At 41.3% G+C, this 23,024-nt stretch overlaps 1 protein-coding gene and 1 long non-coding RNA gene across 4 annotated transcripts in view; one reads left to right on the top strand and one right to left on the bottom strand.

The window, feature by feature from the left end:
- The window catches only part of LOC107274437, a 42,226-nt gene that overhangs the window by 1,487 nt on the left and 17,715 nt on the right, over positions 1–23,024 (top strand). Inside the window, exons 1-2 of one of the 3 annotated variants that reach the window (XM_025091695.1) lie at positions 1,867–1,993; positions 13,386–13,424. Coding sequence is in view for 1 of the 3 variants with exons in the window: in XM_025091693.1 (XP_024947461.1) it covers positions 16,050–16,098 (49 nt within the window). In the remaining 2 variants the exon portion in view is untranslated. Of the gene's footprint in view, positions 1–1,866; positions 1,994–13,385; positions 13,425–15,945; positions 16,099–23,024 lie in introns of those variants that run through there. The other 2 variants (XM_025091694.1, XM_025091693.1) reach the window with 2 other exon arrangements.
- Positions 1,267–2,198, bottom strand: LOC112495372. Its single transcript, XR_003061805.1, has 2 exons — positions 2,077–2,198; positions 1,267–1,957 (listed from the first exon to the last, which is right to left on the bottom strand). It is a non-coding gene; the product is annotated as an uncharacterized LOC112495372 (long non-coding RNA).

The following is a 23,024-nucleotide window of genomic DNA, read 5'->3' as shown; positions in this document are numbered from 1 at the left end:
GACGAGACGTTGAGGGTCACCCGTTAGACCGGTTCCTTAAATTATCTCGTGTAAGCGGAAACGCGACTAGACCTTGTGGACCAATAATGAGTATATAAATTTCTAGAAACGGTACGAATCGCTGATTGATCATTAGTAGAGGCGAAAGGTTCAAAGTGCAACGTGGAGTCTTTGAAGTAGCACTGAGCATGAAGAGCAAGGTGCTCCTTGGTATTTGTATTCAAAATCCGCAGGTTAGAGGGTTAGGTGCAAATTTTTGCGTAATAGGACTTTGGTTGGGATTGTTCAGGAGGAGTCGGATACATTTTAATTATCGGGGACGAATAAAGGTTGTTGATTCTGGGGACGTTTCCATAGTCTTAGTTTGGCAATGCTTGCTGTGCCATAACAGTCGAGAATCTTAAAGGTAATGGCAAGTCTTTAACGTCCTTTTTTTTCAAATCTAAAAGAACATACTCATCAGCCCAGAGAGAAGGCTTATTTGTGTTTCTATAATGTTTTACCAGCCCACGTGACACTTACGTGTTAATTACTCTGTTTGCAGCAGATGTAGTCGCAAGTAAGTTTGCTGCTGTTGATTTATCCGTATGGTAATGCGTTGTTCACAGCAGGTAGTAAGAATTTCGTGTGATTTCTGTATGATTAAATTAAGGAAATTTTAAAAGGCCTTTATTGATTACGCTTATGTGACATTGATATATGCATTCTGCGTAATAGTGCATTGATCTTGATATCGTGTATGAAATTAAAAAAAATTGATTGATTACTCCATTTTTTTATCTCGAATGATCCGGAATGTCGCTGCTTGTGCGTTTGCTGCATTAATGCTGGTTTAAGTGATGTCAAGTGAACCCTGCATGGTTGTAATGAGTCCAGTATGGAATAAGCAGAGTGACCTAGATTCATAGGAACGATATGCTGCTGACGAGAAAAATTCTTGGGAATAATTTTTTTTTATACTCGCACATTTCGTTGAATGAAATTCGAGAACACACGTAGGAATGTTATTCGTTTCGGAATGAAATTTATAGACGTATGTAATTGCTCAGATGTTGGAGGGTTCAAGCGAATCAATTTTGTGAGTATTTTTGGCATATCTATACGGTTTATTATGTATATCTTTTCAGCCGTGTTTTTAGTACATCGTGGAAAATTAAATTATTGACTTTTTTCGAGGATTCTCAATGTCAGGTACGTCATACGTAAAGCAAATAACACTTATTGGGATCGTCGAAATATTCTTTATTCAGAATTGTCGTTATTTGGAAGAAATGTTTTTTTTTTATATTTTCCTTGAAATTCACCACTTTCGTAATAATACATTACCAGGTGTAATAATAGGGTCTATCGATCGAACGTTCAAGCATATAAGGGATATAGAGAATTTGTACGCCTTGTCGAATCGGATAATTAGCGCGAGCCCTTACAACTTATACAGGGTGTCCCACAAGACATACCTACAATAATTGTAACCTTAAAAAAAGTTTTCTAAACTTCAACTAAGAATTAGAAATTTAATTTGCAAAATTAGGAAATTAATAAATTCGTAAAAGCCCGACGAAAATTAATTTCCTTAGTGTTACATCTTACGCCTTATATGTTTCAATAACGAAATAACCAATGGCTTTGTATAAAGGAGAGGAAATTAAAAGGAAAACCTCTTCCGGGCAGATTCATCAGTTTGATTCAGGTGCCAAAAAGCTTTCTTGAAATTTCCATCACTTCGCTCCCCGCCCGAATAACCCAGACGCCAACACACAATACGTACAATGACAAGACTTGGCACGGATTTTGCACGGCGTTCTCCACAAGAAGCGAATCGATAAACGTGAGCGTCAGTCCGATGTAAACTCTCGTGCGGTCAGTCGATTCTCAACGTTCCTCCAACGACAATCAACGCTCTAGGTTTTTGCTCGTTAACATAGCCTCTCGGGACAGTTTTCGATCTAATGAAAATCTAAGGAGAGCCGAGCAAAGGATTTTTGTCAGTTGGGTAAGTTTGATTTTGACCTTGATACCTTATAGTTCGAGTATTCATTTTTTCTGCGATACACTTATGACTAATTGTGAACTTACGTCTGATCGCGTTGCGAACATTTATCCGTTATCGGTCGACAATGTAAAATGCACTACGATTGTATAATTCGAAACGTGCTGCTTGCGATAATAAATCGTGACACACTGACACAGATTTGCCGGGCACGTGCTGGTGGGAATCGAGTGGTTTTCTTGTTGTTTTCTTTTTTTTTTTTCTTACTTTCCATTCATTTTTTTCTTATTCTCTCCGTCGATGTGGCAGTTTCGACAGATCGGTAAAGAAGTTTACTATAAAGGAGAGTGCGAGAGGAACATACATGGCGTTTGTTATTTATGCTAATGCGTGTCCGCGGCCCTCGGGGACTTGCGTCACTATTTCTGTGTAGGAGTACAAACGAGTGTATCGCTCGTTCTACAGATGTCTCTATTGAGGCGATTAGCGGATAGTCTGACTGGTGGGTTTTTAAATATCCCACAAAGCAATAGATCTGCCTGTACGACGAGATGGAAGAATCTGTAGATTTTTGAAGCGATAGAAAAAAGAGGCATCCACAGTTAAATCCAGCTTTTCAATTGTAAATTTTAAATTAAATTGCTGAGCCCTAAATTTGTTGAAAGAGTCACGCGACTTTTGAAAACTCTGCCAATTATAATTAAATAACGTATTGATAAAGCAAAAATTACCAACCACGGTCAAGTCAGTCTATTATTTTTACTCTATAATTTTTTAAGACCAGATCAGACAGATAAAAAACGTACGCTCGTTACGTCACGCAGTTCACACGAAAACTTTACACTTCTAACAGGTGTGACTGCTGAACCGACCGGTTGAGTCGGTCGCGCCAGAGTTCAAAGTTCAGGTTAACATCGACCCGTGAAAACGAGGCTTTAAGAATTTTCCGCAGTTCACGGGTTATCCGGCTGTGGGTTAGACTGGTCGTTAGCCTTTCTTTTTCGAAGGGTTCAAATATAAATATTTTCTTTTTATTCCACTACCGAATTTCAGTATCCGGCATCAAATTGTCTTTGCGTCTATGCACTCTTATCTTTTTCCTTTCGGGAGCCTCTTTCTTGCGCCTGTACCTCGTCTGGCTCCAGCATTTCTCGCGAGTCTGTTGAACTCTGGAATGAGAAAGTCAAATATTTGGCGAATGACTCTATTGCAATCCTACGAATTATGCAACCTGACCGTGTATGCGAATTCTCGCTTACAACAGTTAAGATCCGCGTTTCTTACGGTTTGACGTAAAATCGACAGAAAAGTCGAGTTTACTAAATAAATTGTTTTAACGAGTAAATCGACTCGTTCGTTGGAATACGAAATTTTCCGTGGTAATTATCCGTCAGTGATAATGTGGTAAAATGTAATTAATCGATGACCTTGAACGAAGAAAATGATGCAGGTAATGACAGCCTGGCTTGCTGTCATTACTTAATCAAATTGCTGATGACTTCACTTGGCATATCTATACCTTCGTGGAAGGCTTCGTTCTCCAACTGGTATCCAATGGCTTTGCTGTTTACATCCAGCGTATACAACAATCATTTAAATTCTTGATTAAAGCACCAATCATTGGGTCCGATAAATTATACAACAAATGGTCTTAGGATAAGACAGACAAATTATTTACTTAAAAATCATGTCGAAACTGTCATTTTCACTGTCGCAATTTCGATACGTCTAATGATACCCACTGCATTCTTGACGATCATTATCGTAGCATTAGCCAGAGCGTATAATGACCGATAGAAGCATTCTCTCCTCCAGTAGATAAGTAAAAGGGGAGGAAGATAAAAAAAAATACAAACCAGGGAAAGAAAATGGAAAATCGATATCCGAGATTCATAGTCGCTTCAACGTGACACGAAATTTCATAGTCTGAATCCATCGATTCTGATGAATCACTGAAAAAGCTAATCTTACGTGGTGACTCATTTCAGCGGAAGTGTAAATCGTAGATTGGATTTTAGCAATCCGAGCTCAGGGAGAATTTGACACAAGTCATATGGGTCATAGCGGAGTCTCTTTTTATGTTGATATTTGAAATTGGCGCGCTTTTGTATATCCAACGAAATATTAGTTAAGACTTCGTCCGGCGTCTCAGGTGAGAGTGACTGAAATACCAGGGAAACATAAAATAGCATAGCGCCCCCACGCTAATGTTACGAACTGACTGCCGTTCACGGTCAGCGGGCCAAGGTCGTTTCTTTGCCAGCGAAGTCTCACATGTGGAGAGTCGAACACGCATGACTCTCACGCATTCGATCACTCTCACGCACTATCGCTTCGTACTCTCACGTGTGATCGCATATAAGGCGTGGACTTTATGCACGCGTATAAAGGACTTAAGCCTAACCCACGTGTCATTGACCATGGGTGAAGATTGAAATTTTTGTTGAATTTGATCAAGTTTGAAAAAATGACTTTTTTAATATCGCAATTTTTTTATTGAAATTGGCAACTGTCCAGGGATTTTGAAACGGCCTTGGAGGTTGTTAGAAAAAATAAAATTCAAGTTTAGAAATTTTGATAATCCTTGTTGGATTATTAATTGAAGACTGTCCACGCGACAGCCTCGGGCTAATGACAATGTATTATCCTACCTAATTAGTGTGGTTGTTGCTAATTGCATGTATTATGCTCGTTGCCACGGGGCTGATTAAATATTTTCGTAGAACAGTGATTTTATAATTTTTTTGTATTATTTTTTTTTTTTTGTAGGGGGGTCGATTTTGGGCATTCAGACAATTTTTCCTGAGGCTACCTTAACTATTGTGGTTAGTGGGTGGGTGTTGAATTTATTTAAATGTGTCATTTAACTGCCGAACCCAAATGTCATATGCCGATCTGGTAATCGAAATTTTTGGACTGACGTATTTTTCCGTATTTTTGGTAATTCTAAGAAATTTTCAATATGAGACTGCGAGGTTCCTTTGTCCAATTGCTTTTGATTCTTATCACTGTCTAATGTACACGGTTTCATGTGATTTGTTATTCGTTCCAAATTCCTTCAGCCGTTCCGGACGAGCGACCCTCCGCACGAGGTCGGATGACTCGCGATTATTCTTGATTTTCCAGCATCGCACGGAATGATCCAATTACCTGGTTCTTTGAATTATTCATCTCGCGTACATAGTACCTTACAATAACGACCGATTAAGATGCGACGGAAATATTGCAATCTGTAATGACACATCGGCTATGTGGATTCTTCAAAACTTCCTTGTGGCTTCATGGAAACTTACGGTATTTTCTTGGAAAATATTTTACAGAGTGCAAATAATAAAAATTCGTAATCAGGACGTAATTATAATAAAATTTAATTACGTATGCATACATAAATCTTTGCTGTTAAAATTTATCAAAATTACCCGAATATTCGTTCCGCTCCGTTAATAAGATTAATATTTGGATTGCATAGTTAGCGTCCACACTCTTTTAATAGACTACCCGGTAGAAGGCGTGACGTTACCTTCCCGTGGCCCAGGCGCAAAAGGAAGGCCAATGTTACCTGCCAGTGCGAAAGTTCCCAGACTGCCCGATGGTGACGCTTTCTAAGGTGACGTTTGCATCAGCAGAATTTCCACTTAGGAAAACTGACCGCGGATGGAAACTATGCGTGTACTTTAGTCAAGGATCATTGTAGAAGTTAACCGACTTAAATCACTCAATGATTTACTCACTATGCGCTGATGATCATACTCAAGGATCAAAATCTTTCCTGCCGGATTCCCATGTTTCTTCTCATCGCCGGTTCTACCGGGACTTAACGACTCGCCGGGTTCCTTGTCAACAATCTCCTTCATTTTCTGCTCGCGCTACACTCGCGGTGAGCTACGTGGAATTATTTCCATAAAAATGAAAAACTCTGGGGTTTACTGTATCAACCATATTTTTTTAACGACAAAATCGGAAGTTGAATTTGACTTTTTTTTTTTGAAATTATTTGTTTTGTACGTATAACTTTGTCGGCAAGAACTTTTCTCGTATTGATCTACGACGTTAATGGTAAAATCGCAAATGATACTTTATGGATATCTTATTCGTGTCTATCCATGTGATTCATTATTGACCCTATTCAAGTGCACTTTCACTCGTTGCGCACTATCTCCGATGTCGTTTTCTCACGTAAAAATTCAAATGCGCAATACAAGGCGGATCTCCTGATGACGTCTGTACGATTTTCCCCCCGTGAAAACAAGGAAAAACAAATGAAATAATAATAACAAGCGGTTTACAAGATGCAAGAAAGAAGGTAGCAACGCGTCAAAATTCAGTCAAGCGATATCTTTATGCCCGAAGTGTAATTAATCACGCATATCAATTTAGACACGCGGATCTGATCGAATTAATACGTAAATATCCTATCGCCAATCAGTCAGTGATTAGGATCTAATTCAATCTGGGCACGGATATCCGGAAGTGTCCCGAAAAAAAAAAAAAGTTGTAACGATCAATCACAAGCACGTCGATGCCAACGATAAGAGATCGCTAGAATTAGATAACAGATAGTTCCTCAATATCGATCTATAGATCCAAAGATCGTCTGCTAGTCAGAAAACAAGTCTTATAACAGTTTCGTTCCTGTTTCTACAATCCAGGATCAATCGGAGAAAAAAACAGTGACCGCGCGCATGCGCAGACGATCCTACCAATGATACAGCTTGATCGATCCTTCTCTCGTATGACTCGGACAAGGTAACGGCCACTCCATTGGAATTACCGACGTGTCTCGTTGTGCAACTTTGACGTCACTAGGTCGTTACACTTGCGCGACCGGCTGATTCATACCTTCGCGCGCTTTGTATTCCGCGCCAACGCGCCCACTCGCCAACAGATGGATACGGGAAAGAACCGCTGGGAGTTTTGCTGCTTTAATTATTTCTTGCCGATTATCCTGCTATCGTGAAACAATCGTATTAGAAATCTGCATTTTTGCCATTGTTCAATCGTCCCGTAAACGAATTTCTTATACGCTGTGCAAAAACTAGGATAGATCGATCGCACGGCTCCGTAGAAATTCTCAGGTGCTGCATCCGTGATGGATGTAGGTCAAAGTACGTCGTAAAGCTGATCGACCGGAAAACTGTATAACGTGCGCATATATACATATATATACATATATTGATTGATTAAGCGCTAAACCTAGTAAATTATTAATTAGTACCACACGCAAGTCTTATTTACGTATTTTTACAAAATTCACCTGTTTGCAGGATTCTGTCTTAGTCTTACGGGTTTTTGGTTATTTATACGCCAGGTGAAGCGGGTACCGAATGGTTATATACGTCATTGAATAAATCCGTGGATATGAAGTTACGATTGAAATTGTTACATATATTGACAGCCTACGTGATTGCAGTCAGGAATTAGATACGTGACAAGGTCGGGGGTTTACCGCGTGTATATTTTAAAAGAGTCTAGAGCCAGTCTTACAAGACGTATTGAAATACTAGGAGTGTCTGGAAGGATCCTCGTTGATGGATCCTGTACATTTCTATCCGGGACGAGCGTGAAAGTGAATCTCAATACTAAATTCGTTATTCACTGTGAAGTCTGCTGTATATATACGCACCTACACAGGTGCAAAGCGCGAAGTTTGAATCCGGTACGAAGAAAAATAACGGAAGGAGCTACTTGAAACTTTTTTTCAGTATTTTTTTTTTTCTTTTCTCTTAAAGAGACGTAACAGGTCCGTACCTGCCAAGACGTGCGTGCACGCAAACAAGGAACCAAACCCGGTACCCAAAAGTGGGTCAATCAAATACCTCGGTGAGAGTGTCCCCGTGACAGTAGGTCGATGGTGCAAGAGCACGTTCGTTTCTGAAATCGGTTGCTCGCAAAATCTATAACCGATCAATTTTTTGCTTTATCTCTATTTTGCGTTAGATTCACAATATAGGAAATTATTTTAACCATACGAGATTTCAGGTTTAAATACGCGATAACTTGGGGGCAGATGATATTAATAGCGCAAGAAGCAGGAAATTCGTACGAGGAAAAATGAAGTTACGAGATTCTAAAAAAAGTTTCCATTCACAGGAGGAAATTCTTCATGTAATCGAAGACCGTTACAAGTTTTTGGCACTGCAGTAATTTTTTGAGCTAATGTCAAAATTTCACTTCGACTCGGCACCTGTAACGATAAGGATGAGGAAAGTGGTCGAGAGAGATATTGAATGGGAATGACCGTAAAGCAACTATACATTTACACACTAAAAACCCTAATTGCCTCTTCAAGCTGACTTAAGATTTTCATAGAAACTGAAAATCTGTCCAATACGTTTGGTCTGAGCTGGCACAGAGGTTCAAACGGAGACCCGAGCCCCCGTAGTACGACTGGGCGCTGTGGAAATATTTTTTTTAGTGGCTGAAAATCTACTGCCGGTCGTCTTCGAGTAACAGTGACACTTGGTACTGGCCGCTTTGACAACATATTCCCATGGACTTGTTGCGTCATATGACATCACACTTGCTCGGTTCAAGTCGACCGAATAAATTCGAATGGGATTTTTGTAACGTGCGTTCCATTAATAATTCTGCCCTTGAAATACATTTCCTGTACGCTTTTTCCTCTTTGTTTCCTTATTCGCAACGAATTTCCGTTTATCCGCGTTGTATTACGTGAATTATGTGCATATAGCGTGACGGGGCCACTTGAAGCTGGTTGTTCCAGTTTTCACAGTTTTTGGTCTTACTTCAGCAAAAACAACTTGCCGGTATGGACGATGTCCATATGCATAAAAGTTTTGGTGATTAGGTCGAGTCACACTTACGAGTCGAAAATAAATATTTTTTTGATAGTCATCCTTATCGGGTAAGACAATAGGCGTGATAAATATCTTTTTTTAAACTCGTATCGATGTCTGTATAATTTGGACAAGCACGTGGGAATTCACGTAAGTTTCTTTGAACCGCCGAGCGTCGTTCATAGTCCGCGCTTAGTTTTGCTATTGCGTAAAGATAACGACGCCGGTATGCAAATTCGCGGCGTCTCAATGGCGTATTCGAGAGCAATAAGTAACCTGGTGATCGTGGAGCGCGTCACTGACCGGTCTAAAATTAGCCTCCTGCACGGACGGGGGTCAGTGTGACAAAGTGATCGTGTGTTTTGACTGAAAAATGGCGAGAAAAGATTCTCGTTAGAAATTTCAATAAAAGAAAAACGTAAGGAGCTGACAATGCTTATACGCAGTATTTAACACGTGTGAATGAGTCATGTGGGGGGAAGACACGTTTTCTTGTGTCGTCTAAAACATCGAAGAGCGTTGCACCTGCCTGACAATGGGCACGTGGATTCGTGAATCTTGGGAAATACGTCGATTTAAACACTATTAAAACACAGTTTGGGAAAAACGCTGAATTTTATTGAACGCCAAGAGGAGTTCATAGGCGACGATTGGTCTGACTGTCACGAAATTTATGGGGTCGATTACCGGTCAGTATATATATATATATATATATATATATACATATACACAATAATATTGATATATACGTATATACATAGCTGCCGGGTAATTCCTGACGTCTCGATTGAATTAAAAGGTAATAATGATGTGGAGAGTCAATTGATTCGAAAACTGATTGTTAATGAGCACTCTTGTTATGTCAAGAGACATATGAACGATAAGGCGATCACCTGTGTTTTGGTAATTGAAGAAATAAAAAATATTCCGTAGCCACCATGATGTCCGGTACGGCGCACCGGCGTCGGGACGTCCACAGTCATGTTCCTCGGGTCTATTACACCTTGTAAGAAACCGGAATCTAAGGTGACTTTCTTTGAAATCTATTGGCGCTAGTGTCCTAGTCGATCTTGCGTTACGCACGAGAGAAAACGTTTACGTAATTCGATCGCATCCCGATCAGCGATCGAGAAGCAGGATAATCTTGATGAAATCGGTGAATCAATGAAATTGGGGAATTCGATGAAATTTCAGGTGAAAAAAATTTCAATGACGAACCAAGGAACTTTCTTTCTGACTGGTTAAGAAAATTTTCATAAAACTTCATACTCGGTTCCCACTCGCAAACGGTACCAGCCTTTGCGCAAGTGACTGAAAAGCGGAGACCCCGTGACTAAACATCCGTGAGGTCCACCCGATCTCAGTCTTCGAGTGCGACCAATGATTCAGAGCATTCCTACGACCGTTGTCCAAACTGTAATCGATGACGTCCACCGAAAGTCTTGATAATGCCATTGGAAGGACGGAAACCTGGCGCCAGGAGACCAAATACCCACGTGTTCCGTCTTCGTAACCACCGACCGGCCCACGCGATCTCATATGGACGATCGCGCTGAATGATGAACTCCGAGGCGGCACTGTTGAAAAAATCACTCTGACGAAGTCCCATTCGCGAAATCATCGTATCCCTTAGCAGTAAACTCGCGTCCTCAGACATGACCACGACCGTGACTGGAATGAGGTTAAGCGCCTCTCGGCACTGTGATTTCGCAATACCTGTACCAGACATTGCTCCAAGATGAATGGACCATTCTCGGAAACGACCTCGTGATTCAGAAACAATTTAAAGATCGTCCCATTCGGTAATACCAAAAAAGCCATACTTCAGATCGATCAGGCGAACAGTTGCCTATCGGACAAAACGCGGCTCCGTACAGACGCCTCGGTAACTTTTCCGCAAAGAGGAGCGGCCGCGTGACGTTTGTCCCTCCTGTACGTCTGTTTATCTTTTACGCACGTCGATACTCTTTTTCCTCTCAGATAACACTGGCAGTCGCCCAAGTGTTAGCCTGTGCACACTCCAAGAATCGATTATCAAAATCGATATACGGTGAAAAAAAAAATTTTTGGTATCCGATATTAGAAAAAAAAAAATACTCGACAAAAATCTTCAAGCAGATACTTCAAGTGGTTCAAGCACCAAGACGTGTATTTCTATGCCGAAGATAGTCTGCGAGGTACTCAGGAAAATATCATAAGTACTACCTACAGATAGTAACAATTCGCGTACGGTTGGCAATGCAATTAAAAAATACACTGTTCCTTATCCACACGTGGTCTGAGCCCATACGAGTTTTCATGTGGGACGATCGGAGTGCGTTGAATGAACGACGGCGTAATGAATGAATGGAGAGAAAAAAATAAGACGTAGGGGGACAGGAGGTGGGGGGGGGGGGTAAATCTCACTGTTGCCAATCTTATCAGGTACAACAACAACCGTAGTAATGGGGTGATTAGGCGGGGAATGCATGGCGCGATGCCAGCCGAGAAGAGTCACAGGTGCAGCGTGAAGTAAACTGCAATTGGATACCGTGCGATATTTTACTAGGGCTCCGGTACGGAGAGCCGGGGAGCCGGAGATCCGCCATTTTTGATTTCGAGATGAATCATCCGTAGGAAATGATCTCCGTGCTTACTCGGCACCTTTTGCATACTGTCGCTGTGCGCAATGTCAGAGTCACAGTGCAGCTGGGCAGGGATGCAGATATCGCGCGAGGTGGATGGACCAGCTTTGTGCTGCACTCTCGGTGCACCGATCGTATATGCATATGCACATATGCACAATCGGATTCCAGGGCGGATGGCATCAACTGCAGAGCCATAAGGCGCATCCGCATGTTCTCGGTATGCCTTGTCAGGAACGCGTGACCCGTACACAATTTACGAATGCCGCTCGTTCCAGCATCCTAAACAATGCCGATGCACTTGAATTCCTTAGGGTGGGAGGACGCGAGGGAGTGCGCCTGGCAGCAGGTGTCCTTATCAGGATACGAGCCGAGCTACTTGGAAGCTCGTGGGAAATAGCTCCTTTACCCTCCGACACACATGTTATCCCGATGAAGATGAATTCGTGACACGATGTTCGTAAGATGCTTTGGGTACATTTTACACGACGGTGTCGATGATTTTTATTTGCCAATACATTACGTGTGTCAAGGGCCGTTGTTACGTGGATAATTATGATCTTACGATGACTGGGTAATTCGTATCGGATTCTTCGATCTTCTCTGGGACTTATGCACGGAGGATAAAAATACACGGGGTACGCAATATACGGTATCCTTGATGTAATCCTTTAGATATTACTGCGAACGTGACTAATCATGGTAATCCCAAATATTTTCGTTTGACGGGGTAGACGCAATTGGCGGAATTTATTTGGTGGAATTTTTGCAAGCTATTCCAGTCATGCGTATTGGTTACCTGGAGATAAGTAGGTGGAGGACAAACACCTTACGAGGCGCTTGGGTATGTCAACGATTTCCTGAAGAGAACTCGTGAGAAGTCGCTCCTTATTTTTACCTTACTTCGTGTCTCTCTCTCTATATATATATATATATTAATATTGTATGACGTATCATAGTCTGTCGTTGCTTTGCAATTCATTCATGACTTTCCGCCTGTCCTTCGTAGCCTTGAGACAATTTCCATCAGTAAGGTTAATCGTTTGCGGTTTTTCACACGGTTATTCAAGACTGTTACACCGCCTGAAAAGATTGTTTTGCCATGGGAATTAATATGAATCTTATGAACAAGATTATCTGCAGATGGTGCAATGGTACTGGATAATATATGCATATATATATACTATCATTGATTATTTAATTCTATACATCTCATCTAGCGGGGAATACCTTGTCTATTTTTTTAATTTGAATATAATAGCGTTCTAATAATAAAACTCATAATGAATAAGCGATCGTGTATGTTTCTCGATTGATAACAAATAAGACGAAGACGCATAGCAACCCGATAATAAGTCTGAGCTGCTGAACGACACCGGGTATGATTCAAGATACACGGTTATTAAGAAACAATACTTGGCAGAGTCCTCCTTGATTAATTGTATCGATAAACGAGCATTCAACCAAGTTGCACCTGAGGACCCGCGTGTATATGCGAACAAAGGCGCCTTTGGCGAATTTTCCGCTCTTCCAGTTTCCCCCAGTTCAACCAACTTGATGGATCTGACCTGCAGCTGTTGTGGTGGGTCGTCATTTTTTTTTTTTTTTTTTTTTTTTTTCTTTTCATTAAGCGACTATTACCGCGGCCGTAACTTACGTGTAAACGTAAGTGCAGCGAAAACCGCAAATACAAAAATTGGGGATATTCCGGCAATCGCATCCTGCTTCGTGCGCGATTATATTTATCCGATAGAAAAACCGCAAGTTTGAATCGAATTACTTTTGCCGGTCTTAATAGCGCTACTATGAGATTTGTCATTCGCCGAATGATTCACATCGTGTCATTCATCATCACGTAAAAAATAGTACCGGCCGTTTTTCTTTCGTTTACAGCCTTGCGATTTTTTTTTTTTCAGCGAACGAAGAAATATACTTTTGATCTTTGAGAATTTAATGTAAAATTTTATTTTTCAGGTCACCCGCCAACTTCTTTCGAAGATTTCGAGTTTTAAGGTAAGATACTTGTTTCCAATGCACGTGAGACTATCGCATTTATCTACGCGCCATTTTCGCATGCGGATTGTATTACGCGGTCCAGGAGCCGTTTGCGAATATCTTGGCCGTTTACAGTCGCAATCCGATATCGTAAATATAGCCAGTAATTTCCACGTGGATCGGCATCGATTCTTTTTTAGGTTATCGATTGCCATCGACAGGTCGTGGACTCGATACATAAATAATATCTGATCTAACATAAGAATTGTATGACGTAGCTATCCGTGACGTTGACAATTAACGTGGGCGGATTACGTCACATCGAATCCCCATACGTCTGACGCTACGCGTCGATTAATTCAAGTGTTTCCTCTTGCGAATCGTCTTGCTAATTATTTCAGTGCTACCGGTTCGTCTTATATTCGTCGATTGGAAAATTTATCGATTATCGTTCGGCACGCGAATTATATTTTTCGAATACTACGTAACGCGTCACGCGGTCACAATAAAGCCGAAAGAAATTATTTTATCACGGTGCTCAGCACGTGAATCAGTTTACGCCCATAATACGTGAACGTCAAACGATCGTTTAATAATGTTTTGATCGCAAGTCGCTCGCCTTGGTGATTGTCTGACCGCGATCAAATCGCCAAGTCAGCAATACGAGTTTAGCGTCTCTTTGTAGCGCAACTGGATGCTGAAGTTGTTGCTCCCTTGATAATGTAACCTGCTTCGTAATTTTCTTTTAAAAAGGATGGCACGATTTTTTTTTTTTTTTTCAAACGATTTCATTTAGGTACGACAATTGCCCCATGTCCCAGCGGAGTCATTTTCGTGGGTGGTGGTGTTATTTTTTTTTTCACTACTTTTTTTTTTATTTCTTGGAAGAAATTTAAAAAATGAGGATACCAACCAGACGCTTTAAAAATTTTATTCACCGTCTTGCCCTTAGAAACCGCAACGGGTTAATATTTTGTGTCCGCGAGATGAATTCAATCGCAGCAATCAACTGCAATTAATCTCGTCTCGCAGTCGGCTGGAGTCGACGCCTGGTACATCGTATAGATCGCGTAGGTTCGCTCTTGGAATTACTCATTGCTACTTCCATTTGTCTTCCTATATATTTGGACTTTTGCCTCGCGAGTGGGTGGGCGTCCTTTGCCGAGTGGCTATTGAATGAGTCTTGTCACGAGTTAAATGGGTATGCGGTAGACCCAGTCGGAAGCAGCGCAGTCCATCGTTCTTGACTTCCTCGTGAAATTTTGAAATTACGGAAGGAGTGACGCGTCATTGGCATCCGGGCAAAGGACTGCGGCAGATTTGATTCGGTACGAAGGGAAACCGCGATTGCGGATTTTTAACGGAACTGAATAAATTGAAAGTTCACGATTGCACGAGGTGAAATCATTAAAACTGATTTTTTTGAAAAGCAAGCAATTCCTGGGATCGTATAGACTGTATACGTAGGCATACACTACAGTCTAAGTAAAATCTACCGACTGCGCACGAGCATTATTCTCATCTCATTGACGCTCTACCCAAGACGGTTAACTCACGCAGGAATAACGGAACAATTCGGAGAAAGTCCACGGTACCGTAGTAATGAATTTCTTGGAAATTTTCAAAATTTTATTATTTCATTTAAAAAATTTATTCGACCCACCGTACGAAATAAATTGTCGACTGGTCGATGTAAACATTTTTTTACAAAATTCTAATAAAAAAAATCGTCATTGTCACATATTTACACGGTGACCAGCTTGAAACGGGGTGCGGTGCTCGAGATCCGATTTGTAGGTTAAACGTTTGAGACAAACCCATGGCCTTTGGTGACAGAATGGCAATCATTACGCGAGCCAAGCCCTGCAGGATGACCTAATATACATACCGCAGCGTCTATAACACTTTTCCTGTAATGCCGGCACGCGCTCCATCACAGGCTAAAAATAATATCAGACACGTACGCAATTAATGCACGCGTGAATCACCGTGAGAAGCGTGTGCGTTAACGCGAGGGCGAGTAGAGATGCTCTCGTAGTGTCTTTTAAGGTACATCTGGCACCGAGACCCGAAACGTCAAGCAGCAGCAGCACTTTAAGCACACGGTCGGAATCGCTACTTGAGACTTAAATAGACGTGGGTTCTCCGGGATCCGGTCAGTGTCATTGATCCGAGTGTGTATAAAATCAATGTCCAACAAATTAACCGATTCTTTAAACAAATAGGAATAACGTCCGACTTACACTACCGTGTGTCTTGTGCGGACTGGATAACTGGAGCATTCACTTTTGCTTCCTGTTCGCGGCACGAGTCAGTAAACTCTGCTATGCGTATATATGTATATATAACTCAATACACTTGTCAAGTGAACGAGACTTTACGATCTCGACGATACAGTCCGTCTATTTATTTTTCTTGTATATAGTCCCTATAGAGGAGATAGTAATAAGGTCGTGCTGTGCCTGGCTACTAATATGCCGGCATGGCGTAAAATCGTTCAGCAAATAGAATTTCAAAGATTTCAAGGTCCCTACACAGTGCCGTCGCTGCGACTGCTAAGGTGACTGCGAATATGTATCCCTGGTGAACCCCGAGTGAACCTGACAGTGAGATGCTGCGACATCATTGTAATTCGAACGTTTTATGGCTTTGGATTTGTCGGGCAAAGTCAAACGCTTTGGCTTTCGTGGATGTGAGTTAAAATTGTGTCTTTGACTGTTACGTGGTAATTATTATTTTAGACACGTGTTTCGTTCCTTTGCCTTATTTCTAAAGGTTCTTAGGTCTAGCCCTTGGACGGTTTCTATTATACGTTAGAGCACCGGCATTACGTACATTGTGTCTGAGTGTTCCTTGTGGCATTTATTTTTCGAACTGTGACTGTGCTCCGCCGTTTGGTGGAATTTTGGAAAAAAAAAAAAAAGAATTTTAAGAATAACAATTTATAATTGCCTCGGGCTATTTACCGTTGTACGTGTATTATTATGTATCGAGTTATTATCACCCTCTGTCGGCTTTGTTAGTATTATGTGGGCATTAATTGAAACTGTCGTTAGAGACAGATCAGTAATTTGTGAATCGTTATTAAGGGATGATTAGGCATTTGTTTCTTAATATTCAATCGTTTTTGTAATGGAGGATCGAAGGTTGCCGAGATACGTTTCGGCTGGGATTTCCAATTTATCCCTAAAGGCTTTCTTGTTATTTTTTTCTATATTCCCAGAACTGTCAATAAGTGCAATTTGGACACGAGCTACTCGTTAGCAATCGTTTACGTGGTCGAGGAAATATTTAGATGATAGATTTTGTAATCGCGCTGACAACACCTGACCGCGAGCTGTCAGGTGGAACCGATGTGAATCGTTAGGCCCAAATAGTTGCTCTAGGCGAAGGCACTGTAGGCTGTTTATTATTTTCTCATTAGCGATTGAGATTTCGAGAGATGGTCTTGCGTGTCACTAATACGTGACCCTGAAAATGTAACAAGGTCGAAGAATCTCGCGAAGACGTTCGATGACGTGGAAGTTACGGTGATTTGAAATTTGTCTTTTTTTTTACGAATCTTTTGGTCCGATCTTTTGAATGGATTTTCGATACGTTACAAATTTGTAGTGTCTATCCATTTTATGAAATTTACGTCTGATGGTAATGGCAGTGAAAAAAAAAATGATCTAGGGATCAATTCGAATGATCGAGGAAGGATCGGAAGAACGTACTAACATCGAAGTTCTGAGTGGATTCTAGCGATCCTTGGTTTTTCACACGTGTCAGCTGCGTGTCGTCCTTTGTTTTTTTCAAGTGGACGCATTTTATCTGTATTTGTCAAAAAAGTTTATTCACGAAATTTTCGAAGGAAAAACATCCCTGGATAAATTATACCGTGTGTCATATGAATAACCGACAAGTGCTACAAGTTCTTCGGCGTCCCGAGGACGTACACGAGGACAAAGTCTCGAGAAGATTCTGGTCCATTGGCAGATCAATGTTTTCCCATGTTGAGCGCAACAAATGAAAAGTGACGTAGCACCATAGAGATAATTCGAAAATCGTGGCAACCTCGATGACGCTTCCGGGTAACGAAAAATGTTTATCCTAAAAGTCCCTAAAATAAGAAAAAAAAAATTCCAAAAAGTCCGCGGAAGTCGAAAAGTAACGATCAACGAAAATTTGGTATTTTCTTTCGAAAATTTGAATAGAACCTGACGTACCAACGTACATAAAAAAAATGTTCCCATTCGACGTAATGTCGAATTGGAAATCTCAAAGCGTCGAAAATCTTTTTCTACTCTTGAGCCAGTTCCCGTGGGGAGCTTTTTTATCAGGGGCAGCACGCTATGAATATTGCGAGCAAATCCTGGGTGGTCCGGGGCGAAAATTTTAAGCAGAAAGATCGGTCTGTCGTCCGCGTGCCTCTCGTGCTGAGGAATGTGGCCGATGTCTCTATCCGCTTCTTGTCCCTACCTCCGGGACCACACATCGATAATTACCCTCGAAGATTGCACCCGCCTTTTCCACTTTGGCTCTGGCATTAAACGGCCTTTTTCTGTTGGAGCCTCCGTGAACGCGATTCGAATCGTTTTGCGAATCGGAATCGCGACCGGTTGCAGTCCACCGTTTTAGCAATGGTCATACGTACACGTTACACGTATCCTCCGATACCTCCTATAATACATACGCACATACGTATATCATCAAGCAATCAATCACTGGTCCATTGAACCCCGCAGGATACCTTCATCCAATAGGAACTGATTAACGTGAAAATATTCAGGATAAGAAAACGCTCAGCGCGAACGTTTCTCACTTGACTTGCAAAAAGTCAAGGTAACTCGGTACGTGAGTGCCGTGGATTGTTCCGTGAAAATCTAACCAAGAGTGAATCAACCCGTTGGAAAGACCAGTAGCGCATTCTGAATAAAGATGAGTTTCCTATCGACTCTACCGTTGCAAGTACTAACCCAGTGTGGAAGTCCTAAGGTCGATCGTTGGATTCAAATTGAGTTAACGAAATTCTTGATAGCCGGACAAAATGTACATGGAAAGTCAGGCTGCTCTCATCCGATATCACGGAAGCGCTTGATCTCCGAAACAAACTTTGTTTTCTCCTCGGTCGGCAGTACTTGCTATTCGTAACAAGTTCTGTTTGGCATATGTTAACCGAATGAGAAAACGCGTCACGGGACACGTAATTTAGCCCGAGCGATTCCGACTATTGTCTACGTGAAAATCGTCACATTGGCTGCATAGGTTGCCTATTTTGATTGCGACCGCGACGTCCCGATCCACGCAATCTCGAAATGCTCCTGTCGCGGGTACGTGGCTCGATTTTCGTTTATCCCGATAAACTCTCGTATCTCTTGCGTATGTTGACGAACGTCATTTTGAGTCACTGATTAATTAGCTGTGCCGTATTTTTCTGCTTACTGGAACAGTCATCACTTAACCCGTCGCGTGGATGGAGGGTAATGGAAGGAAATCCATGTATGCAAAATATGTATTTACGTAATAGGGGCGTATTGTGGATGAGACACATTTACGGTGTATCTGGGCAGGTTGCAATTATTTTTTATTAAAATTATTTTTTTATGCATTTTTTTTTGTACCGTATTTTTTTTTTACGCATTATCAATGATCTTGCAGTCGTATGTTGTTCCTGGTAAGGATGTAGGATAAAAATATGCGAAATTCAGCTTCGATTGCATTCAGGTAAAACAATCGCTATTTGCTTCTCTCAGCACAGCAATTCTCGATAATCGCACGCGCCTAAACGCGCGTGCTCTGTGCACACATGATAGCTTTACGCGAATTTTGAGCTTGTATTGATAGCGCGGAGCGAGGGTGTCGCGTAACTCATGACGTATGTATAAACGATATGGAATTTCGCAGTTTCTGGTATAATAGCTGGAATGTGTATCACGCAAAAACAGTGGGTCAGTGAATTGTCTGATAAGTTGGATTTTTCATTGTAGAAATTGAAGATTCTTTTTTGTCCACGATTCGGATAAATTTTTTTTTGCTATGTTCTGGAACGCGTCTTAAATCACGTAGAGATTCTCACGTAAGACTAGCGTTTCTCACGGGTTCTAGACTTTTGAGGAATGTGACTTTTTGAAAAGTCACTTTTACTTGATTTTTGTTTTTTCGTGTGTTAAATGATTTTTTTGTAGTATTGCGAGTCTACACGGTATTTAATTTATTTAAATTTGCGACGCAAAGTACCTCAATGGAAATCCGAGTGACGTAGGTCAGTCGTCGAGCAAGGTCTTGTTTATCTCGTCTTTGATAACACGCGAGGTGTTCGTTTACCGGCGTTAGGCTTAACGTGATTTCTTTCATTTTCAGTTTCCGTCGATGCACTTGCGCTAATACTGAAACCACGTGGCTTGCATCTTTCGACTCGTTCATTGCGAGTGACACAGATCATGAATATATTAAATATTTATCAAGTATTTTCCTTATAATCAAATACTCACGGCATTGATCTTCATCGATAATCAATTCAGTATTCAGGAATAAATTATACTATAAATAGTATTTCGCATATACGACGCTTTATAGATAGACAAGATGTTTATTTATACCATTTTTCGTACATGTTATTTACATATTATATACCGCGTTTTAAAATTTGGTTAAACAGCTGTTTATCTGAGTTCGATGTCCTTTATAATGAATTTCATGTCATTTCTTGACGTGATTTTCACTTAGTCGGAACACACGTGCTTATTTCAGATATCTATATTCGCCTTTTTGATTTTCTACAATTTCTGTAATTTTATTTTAAAAAAATTAAATGTTCAATATTTATCGTTGTTGATTATGCTGTAAGGATTCGATCGGAATATATTCAATTCCGACGAAGAAACCTTGAATTTCATAACTGAAACCCACTACGTCATTGATGAAGTCCGGATTTCGCCCACCTATGAACAGCGCATAACTGACTCTCGCGCGGTGTGACGTCACGAGAATTCGAAAACCTCCGATCACGATCTTGCGAGTGAAATTACAAGTTGTTCCGAGATCCGCGCGAGTCTCATCCGAATGAACATTCAATACCGGCAACGCCTGGTGCAACCGACGACATAGAAACCTAGAAACCAGTCGGGAACGTAATTTTGTCCTTCTGAAAGTGACGCAACCGAAGAAATCATTGCCATCGCGTTTAGGGTAGAGAAACGCAACGATAGCAGCGTGTTGCCACTTAACACGTAATCGGATGAAATAAAATCCTGTTAATACATAACATACGTTAAACGTGCTAACTCACTCGTGAATCTGCAAGATCATATCAGTTGGTAATCCCACGGAATTCCGGTACCACATTAAATTTTATAATTAGCCAAAATAAAAATGCAAGTTCGAGAGGCACGGTTTGAACGGAGAAAAAATTTTGTTATTTAAATTTAGATATTTATTTATTTTTTTTGGATTATTCATATCGATTTGTCCCTAATACAAAATCGTCTCTCATTTCCTGGATTCCGTATAAAGTTCTCCCCTACGAATACATACGTTCCGGTGGCTTTTGCGAACACGATGGTGGTTCCGTTCGTGGAAGCAAAATAGCTGTCGCGTCCCGACGCTATGCGTCAGAGAGGAGTGTGAATTCCATCTTTCGATTCATAAGTCTTACCTATTCCGAGAAGGAATCCGTTTCCGAAAGGAAGCGTGCGTGAGCACGGTTGTAGCGGGCAATGTGAATCCTACCAGTCTGTGCCACTAGCCTGTCGGAGGCTCGCCGCAGAGTTACGAGATACGACGTTGTCCAAGCCAGTGAAAGGAAACGTCATCGAGGACAGGTGGGAGAAGAAGGGACAATGGTGGGGAAACGTAGTAGGGCGTGGTGGGGATAGAAAGCGCGCGAGGGGAATAATGGTCCAGGCGAAAAGTCCTCCTTACCGGTAGGACGAAACAGGCAATTTTTCCGGTTACACGAAGGATACGTGAAATAATTTGAAATAAAATAAATAAAAATAAAATAATTTTTTTATTCACACCGAACCGCACGGGAGCCCGTTCAATTTGTGGGATCACGGGACGTCGGGAGGTGAATAGGAAATTTTCTTTTTCTTCCACGTTCTTCGGACTATTTATCAGTCGTTCAGTTTTTTATTGTCGACTATTGCAATCATTGGGATTTTCCCTCCTTGGCTCGTTACGCACCGTGGGCAGCTACGACATCCTTTTTCTTTTTCCTTTAAACCGTAGGAAACTTGTCTGATGCATCTGGTCAGATCGTACTCCGATAACGCAAGGTTGCATGCGGTTAGGATATATCATGGAATTTCGTGCGTCAATTCGTGATGTAACGAGATAGTCTTCGACGATGATTTTGTTAAGTAATATATTTTTGTTGCTTAGGGAAATTAGAGGATTTCCAGGAGCAAGAGTATGTCACCTTTTGTTTGATCTCGAAAGTGCCTGGATGCTTCGAGAGGTTGATTCAGATATCCGGGTTGGCATTTTTGAGGAGGAATAAGTTTGGGCGATTCTAAGTAGGATCAGTGACGAAGATGCGCTTGTACTTCCGGTTGAAATATTTTTTACCGTAAGGAATTAATTGATTTGCGCAATAGTCACAAAATTGGAAACGCATCGATTGCAGCTGACGTCAGGTGCAAGATGCCTGGCAAGCATATCACGGAATTATTACTCGATTTCGTTTGTCACGATTGGGAGAGAAATGGAGAATTTTCGTAGCGATGGAAAAACGGATGAAATTGAGAAACTGCGCAATTGCATCTGCCATTGTGCACCTGGAGCGACGGGTATGGACCTGCAAGAATCTTCATGGGAGGCAGATGCGAAAGTGTCCAGGATCTCTAGCCAGGACAAATCGGTACCGTACGAGAATAATGTTAGAAATGAATTCTGACGAAGAACGAAAATTTTGGAGACTGTCACTTCAAAATGTGGAAATATCCTATACGTGATAAGAACCGATTCCGTGATGGAAGGTTGGACAGATTAACAGTACTAAAGAGAAAAAGTGCCGATTGGAATGTCCTGGACTGATAATAGGAATAGCTAACGAGACGAAATGAGAAATGGAAGGAACGTCGAGAGGGAACCTGTTATCAGATACTTATCAAGCCACGATAATCTGATAGGTCCAGTGGCTGTCCATTGGACCAGTGAACTCAGCAGTTTAAGCGCACGGACCAATATACAGAATATCAAATAAATCAATATGAGAAAAAATGCTTTTTTTTACATGATACTAAAAATAAAAAAGTGGGCCAATAAAAGGAATATAATTTATCTCTATAAACTACATTATTTATTATGGCGTTTTACAATCTTCTCAAATTGACGGTCCAAAGTGAGTACCCCCGTGGCTGAAAACAGCCAGGACAATTAACAGTGAGAAATTGGGCAGGTCGAACAAGCACAGACAGGCATAAGGATCGGTGACGATAAAAGAAGCCAGCAAGGAAGCGCAGGGGGCCTCGTCGGTGTAAAGCCAGTGGCGTCGGGTAGCCATCCAGCCGTGGTCCTCGTACAAGAAGAGTGATAGTGGGGCGACTAGTAGAGGAGTGGGGATGGCAGGCGCTCACGGGGAGTTATGAATGAGCCGGTGAAGAGCAGCGTGTGGCGAGGAGGGTCGGAGGGGCG

Source organism: Cephus cinctus, unplaced genomic scaffold, assembly GCF_000341935.2.
Source record: "Cephus cinctus unplaced genomic scaffold, Ccin1 Ccin1_scaffold3086, whole genome shotgun sequence".
Classification (NCBI taxonomy): Eukaryota; Metazoa; Arthropoda; class Insecta; order Hymenoptera; family Cephidae; genus Cephus; species Cephus cinctus.
This window is presented reverse-complemented; position numbering and strand designations above follow the sequence as displayed.